The 24,812-nt window shown below is 38.1% G+C and overlaps 1 protein-coding gene across 5 annotated transcripts in view; it reads right to left on the reverse strand.

The window, feature by feature from the left end:
- Positions 1–2,341: 2,341 nt before the first annotated feature.
- Positions 2,342–24,812, reverse strand: part of vopp1b (VOPP1 WW domain binding protein b) — a 56,045-nt gene continuing 33,574 nt past the window's right edge. The window contains exons 3-7 of one of the 5 annotated variants that reach the window (XM_069912719.1): positions 20,652–20,729; positions 16,245–16,394; positions 10,453–10,604; positions 7,146–7,250; positions 2,342–3,652 (exon numbers count right to left, since the gene is read on the reverse strand). In XM_069912719.1, coding sequence (XP_069768820.1) covers positions 3,459–3,652; positions 7,146–7,250; positions 10,453–10,604; positions 16,245–16,394; positions 20,652–20,729 — 679 coding nt within the window. In that variant the 3' untranslated portion in view covers positions 2,342–3,458. Of the gene's footprint in view, positions 3,653–7,145; positions 7,251–10,452; positions 10,605–16,244; positions 16,395–18,469; positions 18,625–20,651; positions 20,730–24,812 lie in introns of those variants that run through there. The other 4 variants (XM_069912726.1, XM_069912725.1, XM_069912722.1 and 1 more) reach the window with 4 other exon arrangements.

The raw sequence follows: 24,812 nt of genomic DNA on the forward strand, positions 1-24,812 counted from the left end.
ATATCTATTGCTCACCAAATGAAGGATGGCGCTGGAATTACCCGTTCTCTGGAAGAAGGTGTAGGTTCCCAAGAAGTGGACCCCGATTTGGAAAGCCTTTCAATTTCAATGGATGGAGCTCGCAGGAAGACGACTCCATTGTTGGAAATGCATCTGGTAACATTTCAATCTGAAGAAATCGTTTTTTTTTCGTGAATTGATGAAAAAACGAGATACAGGGGGAGACCAGCGGCGACCCCCTGAGGAAGTCGGGGTGCCGTCGCTGGGAGTCCAGACCCACAGTAAAACTTTTAAAATGCCTTCTGTTGGAGCTGTAGTTACTTTGTTCTACCACTATGTCAGAGAGAGCAGAGCTGAGCTTTACTGACTTACAGTGTATGCAATTGAATGCAATTATTCAAGCTGTTATAAAAGTTTTGATGACATTTCAAATGAATTAAATGGTTCAAATGAATGCTGGTATAAGTTCAGAATTAAATATGGTTAAGACATGTGTTGATGCATCTTATGAAGAATTTTAAAAATTTCAGACTGCTTTTTTGGACTAAACAACAAGTGACTTCTAACACAGAAAGTGTTGAAGGTTGAAAAATCAGTCATAGAATTAGGAGAACGTGAGAAGGAGCTAGAAATAAAAAATGGATTATTTGGAGAATCAAAGCAGAAGGAATAATGTGAAAATTGTTGGTTTGCTAGAAGGTATAGAAGGACAAGATCCTCTTCGTTACTTTAAAGACTGGATTCCGCAAATATTAGGGCAAGAATTTTTCTCTGGGGGATTGGCACTGGAAAGAGCCCATAGAGCTTTAAGAAGAACACCCTCAGCTGGTCAACCACCGAGACCAGTAATAATTCGACGTTTGAGTATTTGGATAGAGAAGCAATACTTCGACTTGCAGTACAAAATGCGAGACAACGACAACCCCCATTATTGATTCAGAACAGCAGAGTCTTTTTTTATCTTGATCTGAGTCAAGAGGTCATTCAACGTCGACGTCGATTCAATCCAGTTAAAGAAGTTTTGTGATGTAAAGATTGTAAGTCTACTTTTCGTTACCCTGCAGTCCTGAAGGTATTTTACGGAGACTATCAATTTCAGTTTTTTGAAACCGATCATGAAGCAATGATTTTTGCTGATTCATTGCCAGATATAAGAGAACAAAGATGTAGTCCACCATCATCTCCTAAAGAAAAATCTGGTTGCTCTGGAAACGGAAGAAATGGCAGAAATGGGAAAAACGGGAATGGAAAGAGTCTACCTCCTTCTGAAATGGGATCTTCGAGATTGGAATCTTCTGGATGAAAAGAAGAATTTTCTTATTTTATTTTTACTTTGTTATTATAATATTTTGATGTTATTGACTGTTTGGCTGGGGAGGGAGAGATTTGAACGAAGTTCTTTACTAGTCATCAGCCACTGGTGGGTGACCCACACCCAATTTTTGTTTAGGGGATTACTACCTTTTGGTAGTTTTTTTTTGGGGGGGGGGATTTTCTTTTTTTTTCCTTTATTTTTTTATTTTTATAGTTTTTAATTTGTGATTTTTTTATTATTGGAGGGCCTATATACATTAATTTGAGTTTTTATATAAAGATATTATTGGTATTTAGTAATAATAGATATGTCAAAGTTGAGGTTTGCTACTTTTAATGTTCGAGGATTAAATAGTACGATTAAACGTAAGCGAGTCTTGGCGTATATTAACAAAATCAAAATTGATATTGCCTTTTTACAAGAAACACATTTGAATGTGAAGGAAAGCGTGAAATTAAAAAGGGACTGGGTTGGGCATGTATATTCTTCTTCATTTAATTCTAGAGCTAAAGGTGTAGCAATTTGGATACATAAAAATTTATCTTTTGAATTACAATCAATGGAGAAAAAGGCAGGATGTATTCTTAAATTGAATTGTAAGATTTTTAGTGAATTTTGGACTTTATTTAATATTTATGCTCCAAATGCAGATGAAGTATTTATTTCGGATGCATTTTTATGTTTGGGTCAGGCTAATGATAATATTTTAGTTGGTGGTGATTTTAATTGTGTTTTGGAACCTTTATTAGATAAGTCTCCGAAGAAAGTTAAAAAATCCAAGATGAAAATTTTAGAAAGCAGATTTATAGTTGATGTGCATGAATATTGTCTATAAAATCCTATCATTTTATCACATTTCGAATCTGCATTTTGTTGGTTATAGGACTGGCATTCTACAATCTGAAATATGAAGGAACATGCTCATGAACAATTTCACAGGCCTCTTGAATTATTTGCACATTTACAAAGAAAATAAGTAATGAGTAAATGCTACTTAAAAAAAATATTTGATATCACAGCAGTTGCTTATTAGCAGAGTGCAGAACTAAATTTATTTTTACACTGAACTTTTGTATTGAATCAATAATTCTAGTCCATTAACAGATTACAGACATGAAAGGCTCAGGATAAGAATCTTTACAAATTGCTACAAGTAGCTGTTGATGGAACTGAACATAATAAATGCAGAGCATCTCAAGCATTTGGTTCCAAGCTTCAAGAACTGTATAATGAAAAGTATACAATTCAAAACAATTGATATATTTAATAAAAGCAGAAACAAAATGCAGTCATGCACTTTCTGAACACCATTGTGCTATGTTGAGAAATCATTTAAAAAGGTTTTAAATTAACAAGACTGGTTTAGCTTTACTGAGAAACAAATACACCAAATTGAAACATTTCTGAAATCTTCTCACTCATAACATTTAAAGCAATTTCCTATTTCTTCTAAATAAATTTACAAAGCATGAAATGATTCTCCATTCACCATTAAATACAATCCATTTTATGGATATTCTAGAGTAGAATATCTCTCGTGAGCCACTGTAAACCTGCATTTCACACGACAAATCCAAACCTCAAAACTATTTATTTCAAAAACTTCAACATGCTAACACAAATAAGACAAAATCAATTTTTAATTCATAAACCATTTAAAACTATTTTCAATGACTTGATAGCACATTGTTCAGTTATCACAATTTGTTGTAAAAATATTAAATGTTTTCATATTAGCTAACCAGTATGCTCATTAACACAAGTCCAATTAAATTGTGAATGATTTTTCTATTTTAATCTCACAAAAATTGTCCAAGACCTAAAATAAAGACAATTCACTTGGGAAGACAATTCATCACAGGAATAGCTTTTTGTACAATCTCTGCAGAATTTGCAATACTGTAGTTCAACTCCAACTTAAATTTTCAGTATTTAAATAAACTACTATATCCTACAAAGTTCTGATCATCACATGCTTAAACTTCTACAGTATATTAACCTATCAAAAGCATCAGAGTGAAATGCAACTCCTCCCAGGGTGAAGAGGTCAAGAATATAAATGAAGATTCTCAGCTCTCCAGTCAGTCTATAAAAAGGTAAAATTGGCCAGTCTACTAATGAGATATCTGCAGAAATTCAATATCTATCTCTCAGCTTCCTTATTTGAGATTTTTACGACTTGCTCATAGGGAGGGGGTGGCTGGTTGCAGTATGCTGGTGGGGGTGGGTAAGCTGGGTTGAGGAGAGGAAAGTTTGGCTGGATTTGAAAAGATGAAGCAATGGGATTGACAGCAGGTGCTCCAGGTTCTGTATAATATTGCATTCCACTTTGATTATCTGTAAACAAATAGGAAAAAAAAAGTAATAAAGAAGGACAACACTCACATGAAAAATTACTGTCAGAGAAATTGTCATTATACCATTACCTTGATAAATATGAAACCAACAAACACCATTAGTCAAATTGGCTTTTGGTTTACTTCATAGGAAATATTTGATAGACCCTTGAATAAGGCTCAATTCCCGAGAAAATAATCTGCAATTAGGCACCTGAGAAAATGGCAATGAGGGCAATGTTTTCAAGCTATTTACATAATACTATACAGTCATTTAAAATGCAGCTCTTTCTGCACACATACCAGGAGTTTCCAGTGCTTTGCCACTGAACAATTATACATCACTTCAGCAAAGCCTCTGTATACCTTTGACAACCAAAAATACCAGCTAGTTTTGAGGGGTTTTTTTTGTTGCTTGGGATACTGCCACACGCAGATTTGCAGAAAACAGGCAATCTCCTTTGCAATTTAGAATCTGAACCTTGGGGCCCGATGCTCAAGCATACACAATACCTGCCGACTCTCAAATTTCACCAACTTTATGTATACAATACCAACTTGCATGCCTCTTAATTCCTTTTACACAGTATATGAAATATTAATCCTCTTCCACTGTACCCTATTTGCCTGGGAACAATGGTGGTCAAAAGCCGAACAAAAGTACACAGATTTAATAATAAAGAGAACTTTGTCAAATTTCTTCTCTTCTGCAACCCAAGTTTGGATATCAAACCAAATTTGTATAGTAAACTGGATAGATTCTTCATTCCAGCTCAAAAATATAAATGTATAAGTGTAAAAAAAAAATCATTCATCCTTTATCATGTGCTGCAGAAGATTCTCACACCATCCAGCTTCCTATTTATGAACTAACTTGTTTTGACAGCAATTTAATATTTGTCAGATATTAAGTCCAAATGGGGCTCAAGTAATTAACAGTAACATTAGCAATAGAAATACTATTATTAACCATATTAATCAAATGACCTGCAGATTGATTTGAACTCAATGACACAAATATTATCCACCACTACCTCACATTTAATCAGAACAATGCACGAAACAAAATTTATTTATTCAAAATAAATTGCTGCCCTCAAACTACAAAAACTGTAACTACTGCAGTCATATGTTTCCCATAAGCAGACATTTCAAGTCTAACATATAAAGTCAAAGGCTTGACTTGGGTATGTAATTTTAGATTTTTTGATTTGCTTTTAAAATTAATATCCAAAAGGAGTTTAAAAGATAGAAAAATATTGATGTCACCAAGATAATTTAAACACATCAAAAATTGCATTGCAAGAAATAAATTAACGTTGGGACTTCTGGTTGGCTGCAGCATGGTTTAACAGCAGTAGTCTGGTGCTCCTGCTTACTTTACATTTCTTCCATCAATTTGGTTCTTTATTTTACAACCAAAGTGCTTCATATTACTCGCCTTTTCTTTCTTCTACTTGTACTTACATTAAAATGACTACAAGAGATGACTAATCAGGGAAGAAAGAAGTGTCAACTAATCAGACTATGAAGGTTATTACTGAATCAGCAGACAGTTGTTAACTGACGATTTTAAAAATACCTTGGGTCAGATTAATACTAATCTCAACCAAGTCTGGAAATTAGCTGAGGAACATGGTGAACGTTCGTCATCTGTTCATCAAACATAATCACAGATTTGATTATTTTCTTATATGATAATCAACTGATCCCACTGACTCATTTTTGTAATTATCAGAGTATATTAATTCAGATCATCCACTGTTGTATTATCTAAGACTCTTCTTGGCCTCCCTCAAAAAAGACATTGGTGTTTCAATTCAAATTTATTATCAGATAAATGACTGAAATTTATGGAAGAACAAATAACTTTTTTTCTTTGATACAAACACCATCAGAAATTTTAAGTTTGATTGTTTAGGATGGTTTGAAAGCTTTTCTGAGGGGAAAATTATATCTTATACCATGAATGCCAACTGTAGAAGGGTAAAAGTCAGTTTTATATTCATGGTGATAAATTTGTAGGCTTTTAGCTAATCAGTTGAGATGCTTTGATGCCAAGCGGCAAATTACAAAGATTTGAAAGGAGGATGATCATTCTGAGATAAACGGCACATTCAGGAATTTTTTTTCTCCACATTATACTTCTGAATTCACAAATGATAGAAGTTCAATGAAAAGTTTCTTGATGGTTTAAATATTCCCATGCTTTTTTTGGATGATCAAATGAGACTAGATGAACCTACATTGCAAGAGGAAATAGTTGCTGCTATTTCTTCACTACATTTTGGAAGTTCTCTGGGACCTGACAGGTTTTCTGTGGAGCTTTTCAAATCTTTTTCTCAACTGTTTATATCCCAATTAAGTTTTGTGCTATCGGATTTGTTTAGCTAGGGTAATCTCCTGGAAACCTTAAACAAAGCGTGTTTATCTCTCATAATAAAGGTAAAGATCCAACTGAGTACTCCACCTACAGACTAATTTCTTTATTAATATATTGATGTAAATATTTGGCTAATGTTTTGGCCCATAGACTAGAGAATATCTTACCATCTATCATGTCTGAAGATCAGACTGGATTTATTAAAAAACCATTACTCTTATTTTAATGTACATTGCTTATTGGATATTTTGTACTCACCTTCCAGTGAGTCTCCTTAATCTATTATTTTCCTCAATGCAGAGAAAACATTTGATTGAGTTGAATATTTATTTACGATTTTATAAAAATTCAATTTTGGATCAGGTTTTATTACGTGGATTAATTATTATATTCATACCCTATGGCTTCAATTCTCACTAATTTTTAACAGACACAACCTTTTAATTTCAAACTGGATACCCGTCAAGGCGGTCCTCTAAGTTTATTACTCTTTGATTTCGCCATAGAGCCATTAGCGATTGCATTTTGAGAGTGCGGGGATATTTCAGGAATTTGGAGGAACAGAATTGAACATAAAGTTTCCCTTTATGCGTATGATTTTCTGCTTTTCTTATCAAGTACTGACGCTTATTTACCATCCATGCTGTCAGTACTTTCTCAATTTAGTAAGATTTTAGGATATAGATTAAATCTGCATAAAAGTTAACTTTTCCTTTTGAATACCCCTACACTTATCTTCCTCCTAAAATTGTGGAAAATCAATTTAACTATCTCATATTACAGTTACAAAGAATTATAAGTACTTTTTTTTTTAAATAAAGTTTTCTTACATTATTAAAGCATGTGAAACAGTCTTTAACACTGGTCATGCCTTTCTATATCTCTCATAGGTCATATTATTCAATTAAAATGAATATCTTACCTAAACTTTTATCGCTTTTTCAGTCTATCCCAATTTTCATTCCCAAATGTTTTTTTGATTCACTTGATTTGATTATATTGTCCTATATATGGAAGGGTAAACTCCCTCATCTAAACAAAGTTCATCTTCAAAAACCTAAATAGAGCGACATAATTTTTGATTTTACTCTTGAGAGGCCAACATACACACCCTTAAAGTTTGGTTGCATTTTCATAATCCAATATGGGTAACAATGAAGTTGAATTCTGCTAAAAACTTCCATTCCAGCACTTCTTGGATCCTCACTTCCCTTCTCTTTAAATAAATCAAATGATAATCCTGTTGTTAGGCAAACTGTAAGTGTGTGGGTGTAGTTCATAAAATACTATTCTCTTTCAAGCCCTATTTTATCCAGTCATCTTTTTCAACCTTGTTTGCATAATCTTGTTTTTCATGAATGGTTTAGATTAGGTATTGAACAAAGATCTTTTTATTTATAACAGTTTTGCATAATTTGATCAGTTTTCTGGAAAGTTCAATTTACCAAATATTCTTTTTTTTTAAAGATATCTACATATCAGACATTTTCTTCAATCTCAGATACCTGATTTTCCTCAGGCACCAGATGTGAACATTGTTGATGTATTTTTTAAATTTACAACATTCTGGCAAAGGTTTAGGATCCATTACTTATGATAAGTTGGTGGGTTTGAGATATGTTCCTCTTGTTAAAATTAAAAAATGCCTGCGAACAGGATGTAAACCTTTCATTACTGGACGAAGTTTGGGATTTAATTTTTAAGATGGCTACATCTTTATGTGCCCGTCATTGTTTGTTACAATTTAGAGTTGTACTTGGGGCCCATATGTCTAAAATCAAATTATCTGATATCCATTCAGATGTAAATTCTTGTTGTGATAAATGTAAGAGAGGAGAGGCTTCCCTAATTCATATGTTCTGGATATGTCCTAGTGTTGAAAAGTATTGGAGGGATGTGTTTCAAACTTTATCCTTAATTCTTAATGTAAATCTTTTCAATCCAATTGGAGAGAATGATTTAATTCCAATTAAATGCCTCTCTTTTGGCTAGACATGCAATATTGTTTAGATGGAAGGATTCTGCCCTACCTACTCATGCTCAGTGGCTGAGGGACATTATGTCCTGTTTAAATTTAGAAAAGATCTGTCACTCAATTAATAACTCAAAATTAAGGTTTCAAATACTGTAGGGACCATTTCTGAATTATTTTCATAACCTCTAAGCACAATATTAATTCTAAATTTTAATAATTGCCATTTTATTTCAGGAATGAAGTACATTTTTTCTTAAGTCATCCAACTTTGGATGGGATTTAGAGTCATGCTTATACGTGATAAAATTTTCTTTTTGATGTATCTTTCTATTATGGATGCACTATATATGCTTCATAGTTTGTCAAGTTATCTAATCTGTCATTATTATTATGCATTCCATAAATGTTTGGTACATGTTTATTTGTGGAAAATCAATTAAAATATTAAAAGAGATGAAATAAATTAATTTTAAAAAGGGATCTCCTGAGAGCTTCTGTAAATTTATCCAATGAGGCCTGAATTACATCTTTCGCCACAACTCGGGTCCGTTGCTCATCAAGGTATGTCTGATGGAAGAGAGCTCAAGTGTCTGTAATGTTCCTGGCTTGGGAGAAGTTGATATGATGCTTAGATGCCTGCTGACAAATATTCAGAAAGTCTACAATAAAATCACATCTCAGTCAAAGACAGCTTCTGAATCTTCAACTGAAACATTAATTGCATTTCTTTTTCTAAGGAAGTATGTTGTTTTGAGTGCTTTTTAGCATTTTGTTTTAATTCACCTTCTGAAATTTCAAACTTGTCTGTGATGAGTTCCAATAAAACAGTTTACAGTAGATGGATTAACTATGAAGTGAGCAATAACTAAGAATTAATGAATGGAAGGATGAAGATTATTCAAGTAAGGATGAAACAAGATAAAGGATTTGAGAACAAGAGATACAGTGCTTAAAGTGGCAGATAAAATGTTAGGCTTTATTTTAAGTAGAGAATCTGCAAGTGTGACTCGAAACATCATCAATTCTTCCCCTCCCCCCACTGATGCTAATTGATTGATTGAGATCCAGCTTCTGAACCTTCTGTCTCTAATCAGAGTCTTGCACTGAAATATGATGCTAGAGCAGTACTGTGTACTAATTAAATGCAACAATTACCACATTTGTAAATATATTGCAAGTGGTACTGTAATTAACAGCAAAGGCTGCTTAAAATAATGGTGGTGCTGCAACATGTTGCAACAGCATGTTCCTACTGCCAATGGTTCCACACAGGCCTTAAATGGCCTGTTCAAGGAGTCGATGGTATTTTATTTAAAATCCTGCAACCACAGGATCTGGGCCCAAGATGGCGGCGCCTGTGTTTGGCAACAGTCTCAAGGGGTTTCAGACTCCAGGGGAGCACAGGGCACCAGCAACAGGGAGTACACCCCCCGTTGAGAAGGAGAAGCAGAGGAGATGACCCCAAAGGGTGGTGACAACACTGAGGGGGTCTGCAGCTGAAGGACCAACAAGTTGTGAGCATTTGGAGACTTGCGGATGAGGAACCCACACAGGCTGGGAATGTTGGCGATTTGAAGTAAAAGGACTCACACTAAGCTGTGGGCTGCTGGAGAATGGCTCATGAGAACCAGGTATCAGAACTGGGATACGAGATGATGCTGATTTCGTGTAATACAGTATTACATTTCTTTTTATTACATGATGATAAATAGCACCAGATACAATTTTACAAATGAAAGAAATAAAAAATCTTTGCAAATTTTAATGATTTTGACCTGTGGTCAGGTTTCAACTCAGATTCTAGTTTTAATTGAAATGCTGGGAGAGTTGCATTACAAGAAAGCACTTAAGGAACTTGGACAGAAAATGTGAAGCAGTTTATTTACTTTCCAAGAAGAGGCCATCAATAACAATAACTGATGCAAGTGACAAATGGAGAAAGTTAAATAAAATATTTTTTTTTTTTTAAATAGAAAATACTGCAAAATCACCAACCATAATCTAATCCAAGTGATATGTATGTTGTAAAAAGCTGAGGTTATAATAAATAACAAAATTTACTTCAATGAACTCTAATAAATCAGTCATAAATGACCTGTTTCAAAACTATATATTGGTTCTGCCCTATGACCTTGAATGTTTCTACATATGCTGTTAAAATTTCCATAACAAAATGAAAGACATTTTAATAGCTTTTCTTCTCTTTTTGAATAAACAAGTCAACTTTATGACAACTTTAAACAAGTTGTAGCATTTGTATCACACTTGTTTAAACTTACAGCCTGACAAGGTTAACCCGCAAAATTTATATAATTCAATTTCCTTGTGTAATTTCTTGACAAATAATCACTATTTAGATTGGAAATCTAATTTTCGGCAGAAATGTGCTTAATCATTCAATCATCAAGTGTACTTGAAGAATTTGAACTGATTTAATACTTACTTCCTGTGGTTTGACATCCAGTTGTGTTAACAGGCTGTCTAGTGAAACCCACTGTAAAGGGAGGGTCATCAGTCATTTGAGGAGGATGCAGTCGTCTCCGAATAAAGAAACCAGCACCACAACAAAATAGGACCCCCATCATTAAAAGAAACCTGTGAAAGGGATAAATAGCACAAGGAATTATGTACACGAGATTTAGAATTTTTGTTTTGTGGGATGTTGATATCACAGTCATAGCCCATCCCTTGATGGAGTAGTTCCTGGATTTCAATCCTGTGAAGAAGGAACTGTAATATATACAAGATAGTGCAAGGATTAAAGAAAAACACTTTTTTTCCCCACAATCCTTCACATTACAGTTTTCAAAAAAAATCTGGAGGCCACTAGTTGACTACTTTCCCCATCACTTTGCTATATATTCTGCCAGTGCTCATCTAGGTAGATTGTAAAATTTGGTGATGGGTTTTGTTAAATTCCAGACACCATTATCAATTACATTCCTCTCCCCTGCTCCCCATCATCTATATCCCTCTAATTTTTATAAAATTAAAATAGATTTATGCTTTCTAAATTAGATTGTTAGGGTTCACTTTGTTAAAGAAAAGTTTTCACCCCTCTCCCCATTCACCCTGTCCAAGTCATAATTATATAAAAACATCCCCGTTACATCTTCCCACAGTAGAAATGTAATTTTATAATTTTAGAAATTTCCCAATTTTCTAAAAAAAATCTCAACTTGGCATCTTCACATAATTAATTCTCCAGCCCTGGTAGCATCCTCAAATTCCCTCTGCTGCATGTACATCTTTTAAGTCAAGTTTATTATCATCTGACTGCACAAGCACAACCTGACAAAACAGGGTTCTCCAATCCTAGTGCAAAACATCCAGACACACAGCCAGACATTACACACATTATTTTGTGAATATGTGTCTCAGATGGTTAGTGTGAGCAGTTCTTTGGTCATGCAGCATTCTCACTGCCTGTAGGAGAAGTGGTTTCTCAGCCTGGTGGTAGTGGCTCTCATACTCGTGCACCTCTTTCCCAATGGGAGCAATTGAAAGATTCTGTGTACAGGATGGAAGGGGTCCTCAATAATTTTGCATGCTCTATTCAGACAAGATCCTGGTAGATCGCATCAATGTTGGGGGGGGGGGGGGGGGAAAGAAAGACTCCCTGCTTTCAGTTGGCATGGTTGAAGGCACTGTCAAGATCGGATTTTGGGCTTCACAAATGACACCGTGAAGCTCCATTGCACCATCCTCATTAGCTGAAAGCTGAACACAAACAGCAGTAATCAGGGTGGCTGTGAATTTCCCAGGCAGGAAGAACAGTCTGCATTGCACTATCAGGTACTCTATCTCTGCTGAGCAGGAAAATGATACAACAAAGACATTTGTACACCACTTCTCAATGATGTAAATGTATAAACCCCTAGTCTGGAATGGAGTCCTGAAGCCATGTTTCTGTGATCACCAGAACACAGCAGCCCTGCATTTTTCTCTGGTTCATACGCAGTCTCAAGTAATCCCTTCTTTTCTCTCATGATCTTACAATTGCAAGTAAGATCATCGGGAGCACAGGCCTGAAGGGATTAATTCTTAGTTTAACTATTATGTCAACCCTCCTGTCACACTCCTGCCTTCTCCAACAGCACTTTTGATGGCCTCTCTCACATCTCCAGTGATCTGCTCCACAGTTCACTAGACTGTCTTGGCTTCAGAAAATTAAAACCACTCAGTATCTTAACAGTCCAATCCTCTACTTTAAAATTCTATTCATGTTACTAATTTCCGAGTTTTTGACAACCATAAACAAAAGGTATAGCGTTGCCTCATGTGTCGTCATTTTTTAAATATAGTCATAAGCAGATTGTAGAAAACTACAACTGTGCCCTAAAATATTGTATAGTTCTGGCAGTATATCTCTACATTGGTAAAAGAGTTTAGAAAATGCTGCTAGAATGACATGGGTTGTAAATACATTTTGGTATACAATACATTGGTATTGAACACAGCAAGTGTTTAGATGCTGGATGGGGGAAAATCTGTGACCTGATTTGCACTTAATTGCTGCAATTATCTCAAATTTTGTTAAATTTGCAATAATGCAAGGAAATCCTCACTTGAATTTCGAGTGCCTGGTGATGAGGTGCATGCAAGACAGCTGGAGTCCATTTTTGAAATCTGTCCAAAGAGTTCAAATAATTTGTTGTCCCCAAGATATGGATATATTATTAAGTGCTGGCAGAGCAATTGAATGTCAGGGATGGGATGGATGGATTTCCTCTCATTGAACACGTTTGGCATTTGCACATCATGAATCTTACCTGCCACCAATGACCCATACTCTGAAACTGCCTGGATTTAATTGCATGAGGCAAAGGAATGTGAAACCCACTTCTACAGAGAACAGAAATGGAGAGGAAGTGGAGAGAAGAAAGAGGTGCATATTACAAGAATGAAAAATGCACAAATGTGGAGTATGAAAGGATCTGCAGCCAAAATGTTTAAGTATCCAACAAAATCCAACAAACCTGATGCCTGCTTCTAAAAATAAAATGCAAGTAGGGTTCCATTGCTTAACACTCCAGGTAACTTTTCAGAAAAACTTCGTGGTGCTCATGAGAATTGTATGGTAGCCAGGATGGAGTTTGTAGATGTAATGATATGACCACCAGCCTACTGCAGGGGGCGATCACTGTACCTGCAGGAAGACCACCTAAGGGGCTGACTCTACCTGCCCAGCTGTCAATCAGCTGACCTGAATATAAACCTGAGGTGGCGCCTCCTGAGCCAGTCACATGGGGAGCCACCAAGGCATGAACTGGTGTTCAGACTTACTGGAATAAAGCCTGTTGTACAGTCAGTCTTTTCTGAGTTTGTGCTTGCTGCTACCTCAGCACCACAATTTTTTCCAGTATAAATATTTTAAAGGGAAACCATGGAGAAGTTTCTGACGTTCAGGAGCCTGGAGATTGACCTCCAAAACCCAGATGCCCAGGCACACTTCGAGATCTGGAGGCACGCGATTGAGGTGATTATCCTAATGCAGGCTGAGGTGATCAACACCAACCGGAAGTGGCTCATGGTGCTCCACACCATGTTGGGCCCACAAGCTTTCCAGGCCACCAAGGACTGCATGGACTATGAATCTGCCGTTCTGGAGTGCAAGTACAAGCCCCTGACAAACATGGTCTATGCTCTTTACCTGCTCAGCATTACAAGTACCTGGCCCAAACTCCCCACCGTGGGTACCCTTGGCCCACCCAGGTTTCGGGGGTCCACCTCCTCCCTCTGCCCCTTCAGAGGCCCCCACTCCTAGCAGACCAAACCCACCCAGCCACCCCTTTCCCTGACGGACAGACATATGGATAGACACCACTCTGCCCACATCGACGCCTGCCACAGTTATGCCGGACACAGCCAACCCTCAGGCAACTTTTGCTGGAATAAAGGCTATTGTACAGTGTTTTCTGAGTTTGTGCTTGCTTGTTGCTACCTCAGCGCACTACAGTGGAAAAAGTAGTGGCTAATTATACTTCTCCAAATGTTTTGCTCTTAAGCTATGCGAAGGAAGTATTGGGTTACTTATGAACATGTGGCTTATTGCATCTAACACTTCAAGCATAGAAGAACCTCCTTTTATTGCATCCTCAAACTTGCCTTCCCAGTCATTCTTAGTAATTTAATTGCTGAAAATAAAATAATTGTTCTCAAATGGAACAAATAAACATTACAGTCCAGGCCCTTCAGCTCATGATATTGTGCCAACCTATGTAAACCTGCTCAACAATCTAGCCCTTCCCTATCTTACACCCATAACCCTCTATTTTTCTTACATCCATGTGCCATGTCTTACATACAGAGAGTCTTTTAAAAGTCCATATTGTCACCTCTGGCAATGCATTCCAAGCACCCATCACATCTCCCCTAAACTTTCCTCCTCTCACTTAAAACCAATGTCCTTTGATATTTGCTATTGACACCCTGGGGAAAAAAAGTGTCGGCTTTCCATTCGATCTATGCCCCTCCATCTTATATAGATCTATTAAGTCACCTCTCATCTTTTGCTGCTCCAAGGACGAAAGCCCTAACTCTGTCAATCTTGCTCCACAAGATGTTCTCCAATCCAGGCAACATCCTGGTAAATCTCCTCTGAACCCTCTCTATAGCATCTACATGCTTCCTGTAATGATGCAACCAGAACTGAATCCGATATTCCAAGTATGGTCAAACCAGAATTTTACAGAGTTGCATAATTACTTCACGGCTCTTGAATTCAATCCCCCGACTAATGAAGGCTAGCACACCATCCACTTTCTTTAACACCTTATCAACTTCTGAGGCAGCTCTGTGGGATCTGTGGAACTGGACCCCAAGATCCCTTTGTTCTTCCACACTGTTAAGAATTGAACCATTAACCATGTACTCCTCCAAGTTCAACCTTCCAAAGTGTAACATTTCACATTTTAGCAGAATTATGTCCATCTACCACTTCTCCACCCAACTCTACATCCTGCCTGTACTATCCACAACATCTTCAACCTGTGTATAATCTGCAAACTTCTTCATCCAAGTCATTTGTAAAAATCAGAGAAGGAGTCCCAGAACAGATTTCTGCAGAATGCCACCAGTCACCAACGTCCAGGCAGAAGATGTTTCATCTATTACTACCCTCTGCTTACTGCAGGCAAGCCAAAACTGAATCCAAGCAGCCAGTTTTGTGGATCCCATGTATCATGACTTTCTGAATTAGCCTATAATGGGGAACTTTGTCAAACACTTCACTAAGATCCATATACACCACATCCATTGCCAATTTCTTTTTGTCACCTCCTCGAAAAACTCAATATGCTCACAAGGCAAGACCTGCCCATCACAAAGCCATGTTGACCATCCCTGAAAAGACCAAACTTCTCTAAATCCTCATAAATCTTGTTGCCAAGATTCCTCCACAACAGTTTTCCTGTCACTGACACAAAACTTGCTGGTCCATAATTGCCAGGATGCTCACTCTTGCCTTTCTTAAACAAGAGGACTATATTTGCCATTCTCCAATCCTCTGGTACCTCTCCTGTGACCAAGGAAGACAAAAAATCATCTCCATCACTCCAGCATCTCTTCCCTCACTTCCCGTAGTAACCTAGGGTATACCCCATCAGTCCTAGGGACTTATCTATCCAAGTATTTTTAAGAAGACTCAATCCTTTATTTCTTAACCTCCACATGCTCCAGCACATTTGCCAGTTCTACAATAACCTCACATTCAGAAGTTCTTCTCCCTGGTGAGCACTGAAGCAAAGTATTCATTTTGGATGTACCCCGTTTCCACGCACATATTCGCTTTTGTATTCCCCATCGGTCCTCCGCTTGCTCTCATCATTCTTTTGTTCTTCATTTAAGTGTAAAATGCCTTGGGGATTTCCTTAATCCTACTTGCCAAGGTCTTCTCATGTCCCCTTCTAGCTCACCCAAGTTGTTTCTCAAGCTCCATTCTGGGTATCATACAATTCTCCTAATGCATTCCTAACTTTTGCTTCCTAAAAATACTTCCTTATGACTAGCTGTCCCAATTGTGTGGGAAGGGAAAAGTTCAATGGGTTCAAAGAATAGTGTGTCTGGACACAGGTTGAATACAAAAATTATCTGTATTGAAACACATGGAATAGGTATAATACACACAGCTATTCTCAATCACACAACACAGTGCAACCAGTCACACGGGACTACCAATACAAGCAATTGTTTATACAGGCTTATCATATCCAAGGACTACAATATGCTACCCACCTTTCCTGGCGTTTGAATGCGCTGTAGTAGGACTCAGCCTCAGAGAGGGTCTTGGTCCAGAAGCTGAGTGGGACTCTGCATCCTTTCATCTTTTGCCAGAAAAACCACCCAGCCATTGTAGAGGGGTAGAAATCGGTAGCTTGAAGGGTCCTGTCCGGTGGGGGGTGTGACAGTACCTGCTCATTAGCCTGTTTTGCCATGTCTAAAGTAGTTTGCTGCTCAGGAACCCATTGAAAGGTAGCTTTTTTACCCCCTGGAGACTCGTACAATAGCCGGAATATTATTGTAAGGTGGGGAATATGTTGCCGCTAGTAGTCCGAGGCCAATGAAGCTCTGGGTTTCCACTTTATTGGTGGGCACCACTGTGTTAAGAATTTTATTCTTGCCAGTTGCTGGGATCTCTGTGTGGCCTGAATGCTACTATGTTCCTAAGAACAGGACTGTCTGACTGGGGCTTTGCCTTTCTTGGAGTTAATGGCCCAGGTAGGCGCAGGGAGCGTAATAATTAAAGTGTTGTAGAGCTCGTCGAAAAAACCAAAGACTTGTTGATCCAAACCAAGGCTTTTATTAGCAAAAGACCAGAGCTCTTCACAGGTGGCCGACCAGTCCGGAATGATCCGACCTGGCTAGGGACACAACCCTTTAAGGCCCAGACAATAGGTGTGGCTTAGCTCTCAGCCAATCGCTGTAAGCACAGTCTAGATACAGTAACTATATACACTATGTACATTGGTGATAGATCTGTACTATCACAAGTGTCCAGGGCCTGTGCCACAGCATTTTGAGGGGCCCTTGTGGAGTAAATCATCAATATAATGTGCAGTATTGATGGCTGAGGGAAGACAGAAATCTTTTTCTTGTGCATAGCCATTTTGGGCTATTACAGAGGAAAATGACAGGTTGGATAACTTTCTCTTGTAGCAAGATGTCGATGGCCAAAGCTATCTCTTTATTGCCTCCCAGCATTCAGTACTGTCAGGTACTGACTACCTTGGAGAGGGAATGTCTTGAGCAAATTCATGTTTTGAATGCACTCAGGGGAGGCTGTTACCAGAATGGACACAGATTGGGGAGGTTCGTTACCTATGGAGAGGCAGAAGATAACTTCTCTGGCAGGTTAATGGACCCTCCTAACTCCTCTACGGAAACCTATGGTTCCCTCCAATCTTCAGGATTATCGGGGATGATGGTGTGCTTGACACCGGTATCTACTAGCACCATCTAGCGCTGGGTATTCCTCTTTTTCCATTGTTAGGCCACCGGGATATATGGCCCCAGGTCGCCTGAGAGGGATAGGCCTGCCAGGGGCCCTGGCTTCCATCCTACTGGGGTGGAGTGAGGAGGTGAGGGGCTGGTGGAGGATTGCCACCACTTCAGCTATTTCCTCTCATTGCAAGGATCAAAGCTCTGCCCGAAGGAATCAGGGGGAACTTCTGATGGGGGAGGAGTGGAGGGGAGGGTGTCATGATCAGAGTGGGCAATGAATTAGAAGCTCCACCCTAATGGCACTTAACGCTCTTTCCATAGACCATACACGGTGGACATGGGAATTCTATGAATGCGGGCACAATCCACGCTGGCACCTGTTAGATCCATGTACGTGTCTCTGCCAGTCACTGGCAAGTTGGCATTGCTGAGTTTTGTTTCAGCCCTGCAAACCTGAGCAGGTGCTCCACGATCCATGTACACTCATCCCGCCAAGAGGGCAATGGCTTCCTAGACAGTTTTCCCAGTTGCTGTTCCCATGAGGGGCAAGACCACCCATCCAAGATCAGGGGGTGGGTGGGTGGTGACTAGTAGCCCACCAGATTACCAATCACCCTCATGTTCTCAAGTAAAAGACATTCATGGGTGTCCCCATAGATGTCCGTGATTTGTGCACACTCCCTAATGACCCTTGCCCCTTCACTGACAGTGTGGCACTGTGGCCAACCATTTTGGTCACATTCTGGAAGGGTAGGGAGCCTGGACCGCTCCGCTTACTGGGTCCAATCCCATAGGATGGTGGCTGTCACTGACCCCTTCAGGTGTCACCCGCAGTGCATTGTTAAATGTCTGCCAGATGAGAGAGGTGAATATTGGAGGCCCTCTCATCCCACAGTCGTAGCAGCCATGCATCAAGGTTTTCGCCCGGCCACTAGTGACATTGATCCTCTAACCCAGGTACCAACCAGAGTAATGTCAGCTTTCTACTGTGCTTTCACAGTGACTGCATATGTGCCCACCTGAGGTCTCCTTTACTACATGTGAGGCCCTTCCTGATGTTCCTGCCATAACACACACATGGTCCAGCCAAGACTCTTTGAACCTTGCTCACACGGCCAATTATTATGTGAGAAGGGAAATGTTCAGTGGGTTCACAGGCTGAATGCAGAAATAATCTGTGTAAAGAATTCAGACACAAAGTCAACAGACTGTATAAAGCTTAAACGTACATGCCAGCCCTCTGCACCCACCTGGCTCCATGTCCCCCACTGCTCCCAAAGGGACTGGCTCAAGTTCTTATAAGGGCCGGTAATTGACAGCAGGCAGGTGGGACCACCCTCCCAGGTTGTCTACCTGCAGGTACAGAGGTTGCCCCCTGCAGTAGGCTGGTAGGAGTGTGGCCAGTGTATCACCAAAACAACTAAGGACTACAATATGCTACCCAGTGTTCTTTGTTGAACATGGGAACAGTTCAGATGCTAACTACAACTACAAAAGAATACAATAGCCCCAATCTCTCTGTAGCGCACACCTTACCAACAACTCCTCCAGCATTGACCACGGCAGGGTTCATCTCAGGGCCAAAGAGAAAAGAGGAAGAGTTACTGCACATGGTAGACTCTTATAGTACAGTAAGCTGGAGGGTCCAGCCTAGATAATCACTGGATGATTAAATGGGGGCAGTGGTCAAGTGTGCACTAATGGGTAGACAGAGTCCAGCCTTGATTGGCAAGTGATGCAACTTCTAACGAAGTTCTAGATGAAGAGGTCAAATGACTCTCCATGATCCAACTTCCCATCAGGTTCCAGACAGAAAGGTTACATGACCCACCCCAATCCAAAATACTACTAGATTTCAGATGGAAAGGTCAAATAATCTTCGGCAATCCACACTACACCTACCTTTCGTCAACCACGACTACTTTACCCTACCATATATTCCCTATCCAAGTCCCCACATAAGTGCTTCATAAATATCTGGCAAATTTCCAAAGTGTATTTCTCTGAGAACCTCCGTTCCCAATTCCCTGATCCAATTAAAAACACAATGCTGGAGAACTCAACAGTGTCCTTTTACAGCAAAGGAAAAAATATATAACTGAAGTTTCAGGCTTGAGCCCTTCATCATACCTTGAGCATTGTGTTTTTACTTCAACCACGGTGTTTACAGATTTTTGTGTTTTACTCCCTGATCCAATTAGACACAATGATTTTGTCTACTCCTATCCTTGTCCACAGCCAGGGAGTTATAATCACTGTCTCCGAATTGCTCACCCATCGAGATATCTGTCACCTTATTAGGTTGATTGCTCAGTAATCAATCCAGTAAGGTCTCTCCTTTGGTTGGCTTGTCCACATACTGTATCAGGAATCCTGGGTCACACCTGACAAATTCTCTCCCATCTAAAGCTTCTGGGCTACTGAAGTGCCAGTCGATATTAGCTAAGTATCTCACAAGAACAACCATGTTATTTTTGTACATTTCCTAAATCTGCCTTCTTATCTGTTCCTCGGTCCCAGTGGCTATTTAAGGGCCTATATAAATTATTCTCAATAGGGTGATCACTCCCATCCTGTTTCTGACTTTCACCCACAATGACTAGTGGACAATCCCTACACCATGTCCTCCCTTTCTGCAGTAGGTAATTTGAGCAGAGCTGGAGAAATGTGTTTTTTTTTAAATAATAATCCCTTCAAGTACAATTAATTTATAGATGTGCTGAGTTTTTGATTGGCATGGACATGACAACAGATATTACTTAGACTTTTCAAATGCAAGTGAATTTAAAATAGGAGGCAATAAACTTCTGAATTTTCAACCATCCCTAAGCACAGCATTACATTATGTACTCATTCCTATATTCTCAGGAATCTCAATTTTATTCACAGAAAACCTGTGCACAATATACTTTTGATAAGACAAGTCAGTCTGCATCCAGAAAGTGCAATATGATGTACATTTTTAAATAATTCAATGAAATTATTAATAGCATTCATTAATAATGTTAATAGATGCATTATAGCCAAGCCTTCATTACTGTATACCAAATGCCCAAGATTAAATTAAGCTAAATTTTATATAGATTTTTTTCTGTACCAGAAACCAATGACAAACAAGATTTGAAGAAACTGATCAATGGTTTCCTCTCCACCACAGCAAATCCACAAGCCCATGCATAAAATAGCATACCAAAAACTTACCAAAAATACCATAATCGTTGAATAGAGAATGTTCGCATGCAGCATCTTGTACCACAACAATCTTCATATGCACGGCATCTACAAAATTACATTAGACAAACTAGTCAACACAATAGCAAATGTATTATTCAGGTCAATGCTGCCATTTTTTGACCCAGCAGTAAATCCTTCATGGATAAGTACATCTAATCTCATTCATGGTTATTTTTATTATGTGCTGTATCAATGTTTTTCCAGTCATTCATCCTCAATACCCCAAAGTAGAAAACTGAGAGCGAATAAAAAATTGCTGGAAAAACTCAGCAGGACAGAGAGGATGCACAAATAGAAATGATCAGTCAAGGTTTTGGGTCTGAACCCTTTATCAAGGCTTATCTTACGGACCCGAAACATTGACCATTTCTATTCATGAATACTGTCTGACCTGTTTGAACTGGATTCCAGCATCTACAGTTTGTTCATCTTTGAAAGCTGAGAGTTTAGAAATTAGAACTTCAAAATCTCATATAAGCAAATAGTAATGAGTGCAGCATTGATATACTTCAAGTGCTATTAGGTGCAATCTTTTGGAGGAAGACATCAAACTAAAACAGTGCTGGTTAACAAATATAATTACTTTGACAATGTCCTTCTCCAGTATCTCTCCACAAGTTGCTCAGTTTTCCTTTGTGAATGTTGGATATTGCACTGCTCTTACCAAAATTGACCATTATAGTTAACAAACTAGTTTAACACAGTTGCTTTGTAGTGATTTTCTAAATTATGATTAAGGCACGAGAGAAGCTCAATCATCTAATTGGGTTAATAGGCCAAACACAAGAGTGGAAGTCATTTTCTCTACAACACTCTTAAATGTAAGCTAATACTTTCGCTATAATTTTATAATCTACATTTAATAGGGAAAAAGGCCTATATGAAGACACTTTTGATGGATCTCTATCTTTTTTCGGGATAACAGCACTTGAACAAGATTCCAGTAACATCTGATCCTCAATAACTTGTTTTAACACATCTCCAAATACATTAGATAAATCATCATAAAAAAAATTTATAAAATTCCACAGAAAATCCATCATCCCCTGTGGACTTTCCATTTGGCATTTCCTGTATAGCTTCCTTAATTTCAAAATCTGTAAATGGAGATTCTAATTCCTGAATATCTTTCTCTTCTAATACCGGTAATGTTAATTTAGATAAATAAGATTCAATAGAACTATTGTTCTGCTTCCCCTCAGAAGTATATAATTTTTGATAAAATGAATAAAACTGGTCATTAATTTCCTGAGGCTTATAGGTAATTGTTGAATTCTGTTTAACAGCATTAATAGTCTGAGATGTCTGTTCAGTTTTCAGTTGCCAAGCAAGTACCTTATGGGCTCTCTCTCCCAACTCATAATAACGTTGTTTAGATTGATTAATTAAGAACTCAAACTGATAAGTTTGTAATGTATTATAATGTAATTTCAACTTCACTAAGGCAGCTTTTTTGTCTTTTGTCACATCCTTCTGAAAAGCTTTCTCTAACTCAGCAATCTGTTTTTCCAACCTTAAGCTTTCTGCCATATATTGTTTCTTAACTTTTGTAAAATAACTAATGATCTGCCCTCTCAAATAAGCTTTCAAAGTGTCCCATAATACAAAATAACTATCCACAGAATTAACATTCTCAGTCAGAAATAAAGAGTTATGTTCTTTAATAAAAGTAACAAACTCTGTTTTTTTCAGTAACATTGCATTAAACCTCCATCTGTACGACAAATGTACTACTTTCGAACTTCCACAAGAAAAAAAATAAGAATGAATGGTCTGATACAATTCTACTTTTATATATAGCTTGCAATACTCTACCTTGTAGGTGTGCTGATGCCAAAATAAATCTATTCTAGAAAACAAATCATGTCATGAAGAATAAAAAGAAAAATCTTTCTCTGTAGGATTAACCTTTCTCCAAATATCTACCAGATTTAAATCTTTCATCAACGCACCAATTTGTGTTGCCATCTTTGATTTCCTTATACTTTTCGGATTTTTATTCAATAAAGAGTCCAAAACACAATTAAAATCTCCCCCAATTAAAATATTTTCGTTAGCTCGAGTTAACAATAAAAAAAGCTTCGGAAATAAACTGCTCATCATCAATATTAGCTGCATAAAGATTAAACAAAGTTCAAGATTCAGCAAAACTTTTACAATTTACTCGTAAAACTCTCTCAACATTTCCCTCTGACGATTCCAGTTCAAATAGTAAATTTTTATGAATCAAAATCATTACCCCTCTTGCCTTAGAATTAAAAGAAGAAGAAAACACATGTCCAACACAGTCTCTTTTCAATTTCAAATGTTCTTTTTCGGTCAAATGTCTCTCTTGTAAAAAGGCAATATCAGTTTTCTTTTTTTTTTAATTATTTTTTATATAAGCCAATACCCGCTTTCGCTTAATTGGATTATTTAATCCCTGAACATTAAAAGTTGCAAAATTCATAGTAGACATTTTTACTAACTACTAATATATTTAGACTATAAAGTAACGATCCCCCTTATAAATCTTCAAAATCAAAAAAACCCTTAATAGACAGAAAGAAAAAAAATATTTTTCCCCCTTTTTCCCCCTCAAAAAGTAAAAGTAACCCAAAAATTTAAAAAAAACACCCAAAGGTAGTAACATCCTAAAAACCTGGGTGTGGTGAACCCACTAGTGGCAGATGACTATCAAAGTTGTCGGTGTCATCCATTTCCCCACCCCCCAGACAGATGCATACTCATTATTTAAATAAGCACAATCAAATATAATAGATACATTCAGCCCAATGATTCCAAACCCAATGATTGTTCTGGGTCTTCAATGTCAAGAAGACTTTGTGTCAGCTCTTCTTTCTTTCCATTCTTCCCATACCCATTCCTGTTTACCCTCCTCTTAGGAGACTATGGTGAAAACCAACCATTCCTTCAAAATTCTGGCAATGAATCAGCAAAAACCAAAGCATCATGATCATTCTCAAAGAATTGGGATTGAAAATTTCCATTAAAAACTTTCAAAATCGCAGGATAACGAAAGGCAAACTTATACCCTTTCGTCATAGTACATCTTTAGCCGAATTAAATTCCCGCTGTCTTCTAATAACCTCCTGACTCAATTCAACATAGAAAAACACTTATTTTGAACCATCAATGGAGATTGACTTTGCCTTGCTTTCTGTACCGCCATTCGTAAGATCATCTCTCGATCTTGATATTTCAAACAACGAAGCAGAACCACTCTCGGTGTTTGTCCTGGAAGTGGTTTCTTCCTCAACGCTCTATGAGCTCAATCCAATTCTCAACCTTCAGGAAAAAACTCCTTGCCCAATACTTCAGGAATCCAGTGCTCAAAAAATTTTATTGGATCAGAACCTTCAATATCCTCTGGAAGACCAACTATTTTCACATTATTCCTCCGGGTTTGATTTTCCAATGAATCAATCTTCTTCAATAAATCCCTTTTTTGAATCCCCCAGTCTACAAAGGAATTCTCCACTTTTTCCATTTTTTCCCTATTACGCTCCACTCGATTTCGACATTCAGAAAAAGCTGTTTCAATTTTTTTTTTTAAATTATCTTGTACAGTATCAACAGATTTTATACATCTGTTAATATCACTTTTAACTACAGTAATTTCTTGTTTCATAGTTGTCATTTCATCACACAGTATTTATTTTTGTTTTCACCTCCATCAATCCTTGGGTCATTTGAGTTGATATTTGTTTTGACATATTCTCCATTTGACAAGCAATCCATTCTGAAACAGTGAACACTGAGTCCAGTCCAGGATCCATAACCATCTTTTGAGGCCTACCATCTCTAACTTCAGACTTCTCCTCCTGAGTAGATTCCAGCAAGGTAAGTTCCTCTTCCTCCTCAGGCACAATAAGTCCTTTACCTGTGCAGCTGTGGGTTTGGATACCCGACGGCGGCACATTGACTTTGTCGGGCCGCTGCCGTTCTGGCTCCCCCACAGCCCACACCTTTTCCAAGAGTTCACACACCCAGGAGGCACCGCACATGCCCAGCAGAACCGCTGAGCGTGCAGGTGCGTCTTCCAATGCTACATTGCACATCCCCGGGCCACTAGGCAGTGTTGCGGACTCACGGGATCCTCTGTCGGTTGGGCTGCCTGCGTGCCTG

The sequence above is a fragment of the Narcine bancroftii genome, chromosome 1 (assembly GCF_036971445.1).
Source record: "Narcine bancroftii isolate sNarBan1 chromosome 1, sNarBan1.hap1, whole genome shotgun sequence".
In the NCBI taxonomy this organism is placed as follows: Eukaryota; Metazoa; Chordata; class Chondrichthyes; order Torpediniformes; family Narcinidae; genus Narcine; species Narcine bancroftii.